Source organism: Dermacentor albipictus, chromosome 8 (genome assembly GCF_038994185.2).
Source record: "Dermacentor albipictus isolate Rhodes 1998 colony chromosome 8, USDA_Dalb.pri_finalv2, whole genome shotgun sequence".
Lineage (NCBI taxonomy): Eukaryota > Metazoa > Arthropoda > Arachnida > Ixodida > Ixodidae > Dermacentor > Dermacentor albipictus.
This window is the reverse complement of record NC_091828.1, coordinates 59,347,282-59,357,004: the sequence shown is the minus strand read 5'-3', so window position 1 is coordinate 59,357,004 and position 9,723 is coordinate 59,347,282. Positions and strand designations below refer to the sequence as shown.

The window sequence follows — 9,723 nt, the reverse complement described above, 5'->3', positions numbered from 1 at the left end:
TTTTTAATCTTGTTAGATTGCTTGCTATATCGGTGCTTTCACGTGTCCCCTAGCTTCGCTGTCGCCAGCAGTAAACACGCCGCGAAGTGGTGAAAAGAAAGCGAACGTCCCACATTTCCCAGGGCCGATAACTTTTGGCGCGAAATCGCTCTGGGAAACCGAGTTACGCGTGCGCCAGCTGACTGGCTGAGAATTCCGAAATGTTCTATTCTCAGCGCGCGTTAGGGATATCTTAGACAACAGAAGGAGCCATATCTGTTATCTCAAGTTGATAATTCTTGTTAGTGTTTATTGTTAATATGCCTGTTCACGTGTGTCTGTGTGCGTGAATTGCTGCTTACTGTTAGCGATATCGTATGTGTACCCAGTTTGCTAGATCTAATCTACTTATCTCTCAACTCGTGAGCGATTTCGCTGCTCAGAAATCGCTCGTGAGTTGGGCGATTACGTGAGAGGCATGGTGAAATATGTGGAAGGGCGGTATGTGCGCATCGGTCACACTTCTCGAAAGCGAGCGAAGGTCCTCTGGTAATAAAAGATAAAGCAACTAACACGCGAGGCGCCTCATTGTCGCGGGCGCATTCTCTCGTGAGTGTGGCTTCTGTGTTCTCTGGTTGCGTCAGTTGCTTGCATTGTGTGTGCGCGCGAGGCATTTTAAGAAAGCCCGTTCGTTTATACCGAAATATATGGTTGGAAGTAGCGCAATTTGTTGGCGTTGTCTGCGTTTTTCGTTTTCTTTTTTTTAATGCGAAAGCATTACATGCCGAATTACGCTAAAATGCGGAGTTGTCGGCGGCGTGACCGAAATATTGTACCAAAAATGACCGATGGCGCGAAGAGTAGAAAGACGCCTGAAAATGCGTGGATTGACGCCAAACTTGTCATGCAGATTTCTGCAAACAAAGTAAGCTAATGATTTAGAAAATAAGATTGGTTAAACTCTAATCTGGGTGTGAACCGAACCCGGGCCTCCGGGGTGCGAGGCGAGCACTATTCCCCGAGGCCACGGTGACTCCACAGTTACGTCCGACTAAAGTTGTGCCCATAGTGAGTGCGTCATTGAACACGTCACGTGACGTCACTACCTCCGTCGCGGCCTCCCGCGTGTCACTTGTTCTTCGGATTTCATCGGTGCCCTGTTCACGTCGATGCACTCTCGACGCTAAATCACGAGTGTATAAAATGAGGTGTGCCTAGTGAGTGCGCCATTGCACACACGTCACGCCATTGCCTCCCGCGCGCCACTTGCTCTTCAGATTTCATCGGTGCTGTGTCTACTGCGATGCACTCCGATGCGTGGTCGCCCGCGGAAGCGCGCCTCAGAAGACGAACCAAGGGAGCACAAAAGAAGGCGACATATTCACGACAGGCCTACCAATAGGCACAATATAAACGTGATCCATTTGTTTCTCTTTTTATCCCTCTTAACCCTTCCCCCTGTGCAGGGTAGCCAACCGGAACTACCTCTGGTTAACCTCCCTGCCTTTCTCTGCATTATTTTCTCTCTCTCTCTGATCCTTCTGCAGCAAAATGGTCCGAATGTTTCCAACCTGTGGCCGACGTATACGCAATCACAAACACCGATTCAGCAGAGAGAACTTTACTGCACGTCGAAAACATCAATCGAAAGCATTTCACCTAAGCGATTATAATGATTTTGCATTCCCACGCGTAAGCAGTATTACGACGTCACCGCTGAATTTTTTTTGCTTTCTCGTGCTGAAAGCTATCATGTACATCACGCATCAACTCACCCAACAGCGTGTACTATGTACTACTGAGCCAGATATACCTCCACCATGTTTTCTTACCTTATTTTTTCAAGTAAGCTTGGCTTGTCTTGCTCGAAATTAATCCGAAGCCTTCAGCCGCGCCGCCACTCGTAACCCGCGAGTTGCCTTGGTGCGTTTAAACTTCGCAATTTGATCTGAATATTGATCCTGTCTGCTAGGACATTCATTAATCGCAGAGACGTCATTCACGTGTGTACTTGTCTATGAATCTTTGACGTCATTCGCGCAGGACGCATGCGGCACCGGCCGCCGAACGATGCACACCGCCCGAACTGGTATAGCTTATACGCAGGCTGTGCCCACTATCATGCACCAAGCTTTAGAAATGTGCAAATGCCACGCAGCTGGACAGAAACAAGGTAATCTTGTTTGCCGTCGCATGGAGATTTTCAGATTATTTCTTTTCTTTCCGCCTAATTAGATAATTAGTCCTATTTTCTTAATCAACTTCTCAAATGTTATAATTACATGAAAAGTGCCAATGATAATATTGTAGAGCGACATGAAAAACTCCCGATACAACTTTATGTTGCTCGATACGTGCTACGTAAAAGCGTTTTTCCGAGCGTGAAAGAAGCCCGCGAATAAGCGCAAAATTGCCGCGCGAGTGGCCGCTCGAAGAGCATTGTGTGCATTCGCGGGCTTCTTTCACGCTCGTAAAAAACGCTTTTAAAAACGACTTAGCTAACGCGAGCTGGGACACACGGTATAAGGTTCGTCGATACGCGTCTTCGTGAAGGCACAGTGTCTCCCCTCCCCTCCTCCTCTTCTGCTTTTCTTTCGTTGTGGCCAATCACCCTTGCGGACGTGTGCGAACCATGTTTCGAGGCTGCAACAGCAACGACGACGACCATGGTAACTTCGTAATTGAGATTCGATTGCGCACGACCGTGTCTAGAAGAGTTGGAATTGGATGCAGTGTTCTCCGCTGGTCCCTCTCGGTCTCTCCCTACACATGCGCCCAGGCATGCTCGGCCAAAAAAGCACTTCCGGAGTCCCGCGCGCCCCGCCTCCGGTCGACGCACGCGCGTGAACGCCACCGCCCCGTCCCGCGCGTGTAGTTCCCTCGCAAACCGGTTCCGGCGGAGCGGTTCCTGGTCAAAACGAAACACCCCGGGCCGCGCGACGAAGGCTGTTCGCGCCGAAACACACAGCTTGCTAAATACGGAGCCGCCGATCGCAGTATGCGATACGGGGTAACATATTGTACACCAAGTTACAGAGTAGCGTAGAACCTAAGATTGGCGCGCATGAAAATGAGCTTTCGCTTGTCTATGAACGTGTTGCCTCTTGTAGAATACCGGGATGTAAACGGGAGCGGCCGGGTGGTTGGCGCATGTTAACCACAGACCTAACCTAGCCGGCCATATTCTGTTTAGCTGCACGGTGCGAAGATTCGGCAGTTGCGTAATCGTTAACGTGCACCCTTTTATTATTATTATTATTTTTTGGACAAGGGTACTCGTGTAACATGAAAACGCACCTAACGCGTTGTGATTGGACAGAGCGTGACACGATGACACTGCCAACGTTGTTGTTGATGTTCCCGTCTCCGGAAAATCGGTAATACGTGAATGGTTACGCACGTGAATGGTTACGTGAGTGGTTACTGACAGAGCTAAAGCTTCTTTTTTTAACCAGTAAATACGCATTTGCGGCAGGGTCAGTGACAAGGAAAAAGGGATGAAAGGTAAAGTTATGAGATTTTAGCAGGGAAGAAGTTTGGGCGTGTTGGTGGTATGCATTCAGACTGGGATACATAGCGCAAAAAAAAAAAAAAGTTACACAGGGACAAGCAGAACACAGGACGAGCGCTAACTTTCAACAAATGATTTATTGCAGCTGGTGAGTATATATATACTCACTGGGACGCCACTACAATAGAGCAGACTGAAGGGAAGGAGGAAAAGACAGTCATGTGACTACTATGCCCAAAAATTCAAGCTCTTTCCTTGATAAAAATATAGACGGCGTGCTAACGCACTCTTCACCTGCTCTGGCTATCTCAGCTGCTTCCACAATTTCCCTCGTAATCTTATTCCTGTGGCGATAGACAACAACGGTTCGTTCGAAAAGCGGGAAGCATGGAGCGTTCGCGTCACACTTTCTACAATGGGCAGCTAGATGCCCATCTATTGCAATGCTCTCCACTTTGTTGCTATGCTCCGCCAGACGCACGTTTAAACATCTGCCCGTCTGGCCCACGTAGTACTTCCCACACGAGAGTGGGATCTTATACACAACATTGCGGGTGCATGCAACAAAAGGATCTTTGTGCGCGGTAGCGCAACCAGGCTTTGGTTTCCTCATGGGACAGCTCATCACACTCAACCTCAAGAGTTTGTTAGGTGCTGTAAACACAACGTTTACACCAGAACGTTGCCCGACCTTTTTTAGGTTGTGGGAAACCTTATGAAAGTAGGGAATTACCGCCACTTTACGTTTTTCCCTTTCTTCTTTCCTTTCTCTTACGTAGTCCGCTCTCTGCTCATCGCTCATGCGTGAAGTTAGTTTCTTTTGACGATGCAGGCCTTCAGCAACCGAGATAATGATATGTTTCGGATAGTTCGCTGCTTCCAGACGAGCCACCTGCTTACTAAGGCCTTCATCTAGTAAGTGAGCACATGACTTAGATAGAGCGCATGACAGGAAAGAACGTACAATGCTTCTTTTTACGAGTTTAGAGTGTGCAGAACTGTACCTCAAGGGCGGCTTGTTAGCTCTGGGCTCATATACCCAACACACGTGTTCGGCTTTGAAATGCAAACGCAAGTCTAAAAATCTGATATTGCCTTGCGCTGGAAATTCAGTAGTGAAAGTAAGTGGCCTATAATACTCATTGAAAGAGGCAAGAATACAGCTAACAGCAGGGTTTGAACAGTCAAAACGGCAATCTACCTGAGAACTGGCAGCCGGAACAAGTAGTGATCTATCTAAAAATACCAAAAAATCGTCTACATATCTAAAAACCTTCAAAACTCCCAAATCACCCACCCGCGCGGCAAAAGCCTTGTCACAACGAGCTAAAAACAGGTCACTTAATATGGGCGCTATGCAAGAGCCTATGCAAACACCCTGCTTTTGCAGGTAAATGTTATTGTCAAATTGAACAAAGGTAGACCTCAAATAAAATGATAAAAGCTCTAAAAACCTTGCCACACTAACACCACAAGCGTTAGAAAAAAGGACAGTGCCGTGCTCATCTATTGCCGCCTCAACACTGCGCAGCAAACCCTCATGTGGCAATGAATAAAACAAATCCTTTATGTCCACAGAAAATGCAGTTAAACACTGGCCGTCAGCTCCATTTAAAAAGTTGATCACATCTGAAGAATCTTTGGTAAGAAACGGATCCGCCACGTTGAGGAGTCTCAGGCTATTTTGCAGGAATTCTGCGACGCACTTCTGCCACGTCCCGGATTCAGAAACAATGACACGAAAAGGACAATCATCCTTATGTGTCTTCGCGGTGAAAAACATTTCTAGGCAGTCACCGTCAGCGCCATTGATTTTCTTTGCAACGTTTTCCAAATTAAGGTCTTTACACATCTGCTTAGCTCGCAACTTTACTTTCTTCAGCGAAACACGTCGAATAGGATTAAAGACAGCACATACCGCAGCACAGGCTTTATCACGGTAAACACCCTGTGAAAGCACCACGAAACCCCCTTCCTTGTCCGCAGGCAGGACACATAGCCTGCGTTCCCGAAGTGAAGCCGCCACTCGGCCGATGCGGTCACCCGTGCGCTCATGTCCGCCACAAGAGAGCACCTTGACTCCCTGAGAAACACAGGCCTCACGTTCCTCCACAGGCGCCATCTGAGCCACATCACGGACGCAAGTCAGAAGCTCAGCGGGATCCTTCCGAGGCTGAACGGCGAATTTCGGACCGAGGCACAGAATTCGGTGAACATCCTCAGGAACGTCGGCGTCACCAATAGCGTGGAGCCTGTCCTCACTATGCGCGACCTTGCGGGAAGCCAAGGGACGAAGGGCGTCCAAAACGCTGTGCCAGAAGGTTTCAGTGGAGTGTGTCAACAGCCTTGAGTGTTCCCACCATCTTCGGCGTGCTCGCCTCACGTCGTCGTCACAAAAGATGCTTGCGTACAACCAGTCACGGTAGAAGCCAGCCTGTCTATGCCACTCAGCACGGAAAATCTTGCACAACCTTCTGCCATGGTTAAAAGACGGAGGGAACCCCCCAAGCATAGCCAGAATTGCAGGAGGTAAAATCCTGGACCGAACGCAGAACGAGAGGGCACGAGCTTGAACCTCGGCATAGGCCGCACGAGTAACCAAAGAACAAAGATCAGGAGGAACAGCATAGGGAAGGCCCAAGGTACTAGAAATGCACTTTAGCAGGGAAGAAGTTTGGGCGTGTTGGTGGTATGCATTCAGACTGGGATACATAGCGCAAAAAAAAGTTACACAGGGACAAGCAGAACACAGGACGAGCGCTAACTTTCAACAAATGATTTATTGCAGCTGGTGAGTATATATATACTCACTGGGACGCCACTACAATAGAGCAGACTGAAGGGAAGGAGGAAAAGACAGTCATGTGACTACTATGCCCAAAAATTCAAGCTCTTTCCTTGATAAAAATATAGACGGCGTGCTAACGCACTCTTCACCTGCTCTGGCTATCTCAGCTGCTTCCACAATTTCCCTCGTAATCTTATTCCTGTGGCGATAGACAACAACGGTTCGTTCGAAAAGCGGGAAGCATGGAGCGTTCGCGTCACACTTTCTACAATGGGCAGCTAGATGCCCATCTATTGCAATGCTCTCCACTTTGTTGCTATGCTCCGCCAGACGCACGTTTAAACATCTGCCCGTCTGGCCCACGTAGTACTTCCCACACGAGAGTGGGATCTTATACACAACATTGCGGGTGCATGCAACAAAAGGATCTTTGTGCGCGGTAGCGCAACCAGGCTTTGGTTTCCTCATGGGACAGCTCATCACACTCAACCTCAAGAGTTTGTTAGGTGCTGTAAACACAACGTTTACACCAGAACGTTGCCCGACCTTTTTTAGGTTGTGGGAAACCTTATGAAAGTAGGGAATTACCGCCACTTTACGTTTTTCCCTTTCTTCTTTCCTTTCTCTTACGTAGTCCGCTCTCTGCTCATCGCTCATGCGTGAAGTTAGTTTCTTTTGACGATGCAGGCCTTCAGCAACCGAGATAATGATATGTTTCGGATAGTTCGCTGCTTCCAGACGAGCCACCTGCTTACTAAGGCCTTCATCTAGTAAGTGAGCACATGACTTAGATAGAGCGCATGACAGGAAAGAACGTACAATGCTTCTTTTTACGAGTTTAGAGTGTGCAGAACTGTACCTCAAGGGCGGCTTGTTAGCTCTGGGCTCATATACCCAACACACGTGTTCGGCTTTGAAATGCAAACGCAAGTCTAAAAATCTGATATTGCCTTGCGCTGGAAATTCAGTAGTGAAAGTAAGTGGCCTATAATACTCATTGAAAGAGGCAAGAATACAGCTAACAGCAGGGTTTGAACAGTCAAAACGGCAATCTACCTGAGAACTGGCAGCCGGAACAAGTAGTGATCTATCTAAAAATACCAAAAAAATCGTCTACATATCTAAAAACCTTCAAAACTCCCAAATCACCCACCCGCGCGGCAAAAGCCTTGTCACAACGAGCTTTTCCAGTTCCAGCGCAAGGCAATATCAGATTTTTAGACTTGCGTTTGCATTTCAAAGCCGAACACGTGTGTTGGGTATATGAGCCCAGAGCTAACAAGCCGCCCTTGAGGTACAGTTCTGCACACTCTAAACTCGTAAAAAGAAGCATTGTACGTTCTTTCCTGTCATGCGCTCTATCTAAGTCATGTGCTCACTTACTAGATGAAGGCCTTAGTAAGCAGGTGGCTCGTCTGGAAGCAGCGAACTATCCGAAACATATCATTATCTCGGTTGCTGAAGGCCTGCATCGTCAAAAGAAACTAACTTCACGCATGAGCGATGAGCAGAGAGCGGACTACGTAAGAGAAAGGAAAGAAGAAAGGGAAAAACGTAAAGTGGCGGTAATTCCCTACTTTCATAAGGTTTCCCACAACCTAAAAAAGGTCGGGCAACGTTCTGATGTAAACGTTGTGTTTACAGCACCTAACAAACTCTTGAGGTTGAGTGTGATGAGCTGTCCCATGAGGAAACCAAAGCCTGGTTGCGCTACCGCGCACAAAGATCCTTTTGTTGCATGCACCCGCAATGTTGTGTATAAGATCCCACTCTCGTGTGGGAAGTACTACGTGGGCCAGACGGGCAGATGTTTAAACGTGCGTCTGGCGGAGCATAGCAACAAAGTGGAGAGCATTGCAATAGATGGGCATCTAGCTGCCCATTGTAGAAAGTGTGACGCGAACGCTCCATGCTTCCCGCTTTTCGAACGAACCGTTGTTGTCTATCGCCACAGGAATAAGATTACGAGGGAAATTGTGGAAGCAGCTGAGATAGCCAGAGCAGGTGAAGAGTGCGTTAGCACGCCGTCTATATTTTTATCAAGGAAAGAGCTTGAATTTTTGGGCATAGTAGTCACATGACTGTCTTTTCCTCCTTCCCTTCAGTCTGCTCTATTGTAGTGGCGTCCCAGTGAGTATATATATACTCACCAGCTGCAATAAATCATTTGTTGAAAGTTAGCGCTCGTCCTGTGTTCTGCTTGTCCCTGTGTAACTTTTTTTTTTTTTTTTTTTGCGCTATGTATCCCAGTCTGAAAGTTATGAGAGGCAGAAAGAGCGTACTGGTGTTACGATCGGCCAGCGGGGTTAGCGACCTTCCTAAGCCTTTCCTAGCCCGCTGCGACGAATCGCTTCGGGAAGCCAACAATGCGTCTCCCTCGGATAGACTACCGGCGCCGCAAGTCCACACATGTGTGGCGGGCTGTGTATTGTTAGCTGGTTCGCTGTCGCCTTCCCGGACTAACTAGACCAAGAAAACTCCTGGAAAAGGATGTTCTAGGGCGTTCCCCCATGAATCCGGTAATCGTCACAGTCGTTTGACAGACGCTCCAGCTAACTGCTGGGTCATCCCAGGAACTGAGACGTGCCAGCTTGAGTCAAGCGTGACAACCCCTGTCTACGAGGCCCCACTCCTTTCGGGGGGTTCAGTGAAACAAAAGTGCGGCAGCGAATATGTGAACCCTCGCCCTCAAATGCGGGTCGAGTCCTTCGACGACTTTGTACGCTCCGATTGGACCAGGGTTGGACGGCGATTTCCCTGGCCTACGGATCTGGAGAGGACAGAGGGGCTTTCAAGCAGCCGTTTTCGGCTGCTATAGGTGTGCTTCGTTTCAGTCATGCAACACTGATGAAATTATTTCATCCGCAACTTAAGTTTATGTTCTTGTTCAGCCATGTACCCACCCCCTCTGTAACGCCCCAAAGGCCCTGACGATAAATAAATAAATAAATAAATAAATAAATAAATAAATAAATAAATAAATAAATAAATAAATAAATAAATAAATAAATAAACGTTCTCCACCATTCATGTAGATATTTTAAATAAACTCCGTACTCCTCATTCTCGATGAGAACATGTACCTCCCTTCGACGACGTCTTTAGCGTGGATGAGTCTGACGACCGCATGGGCCAGCTACCCCTTTTGACATGCCCGACCCCAACTCTTACACTAGATAGGCGGGATGGAGAAGAAGTCAGCGTTGGTAATAGATCGAGCAGAGAAGAATGAAATAAAAACAAACAAATAGTTTTACCATAATTCATATTGCAGCGCTCGCTATATTATATACAACGTTCGAAGCCAGGTCAGGATGCTTGAGAACAACGAATGTTTCCCGATGACGACATCAGTTGCGTAGTGTCCTTACAGACATTGGCGTAGCCACGCAGGGGCACCGGACGGCACACCCCCCCCACCCACCCCCGTCCTCAAAATTTCTGT

General features: G+C 47.8%; 1 protein-coding gene across 1 annotated transcript; it reads right to left on the bottom strand.

The window, feature by feature from the left end:
- Nucleotides 1-3,608: 3,608 nt before the first annotated feature.
- LOC135915174 (uncharacterized) lies at nt 3,609-7,379 on the bottom strand. Its single transcript, XM_065448216.2, has one exon. The coding sequence runs from the start codon at nt 6,201-6,203 to the stop codon at nt 3,708-3,710; it is 2,496 nt and encodes an 831-aa protein (XP_065304288.1). The 5' UTR covers nt 6,204-7,379; the 3' UTR covers nt 3,609-3,707.
- Nucleotides 7,380-9,723: the final 2,344 nt, after the last annotated feature.

Bases quoted from the DNA above. Each gene is read 5' to 3' on its own strand.
- LOC135915174 (XM_065448216.2), bottom strand. From the start codon at position 6,203: ATGTATCCCAGTCTGAATGCATACCACCAACACGCCCAAACTTCTTCC.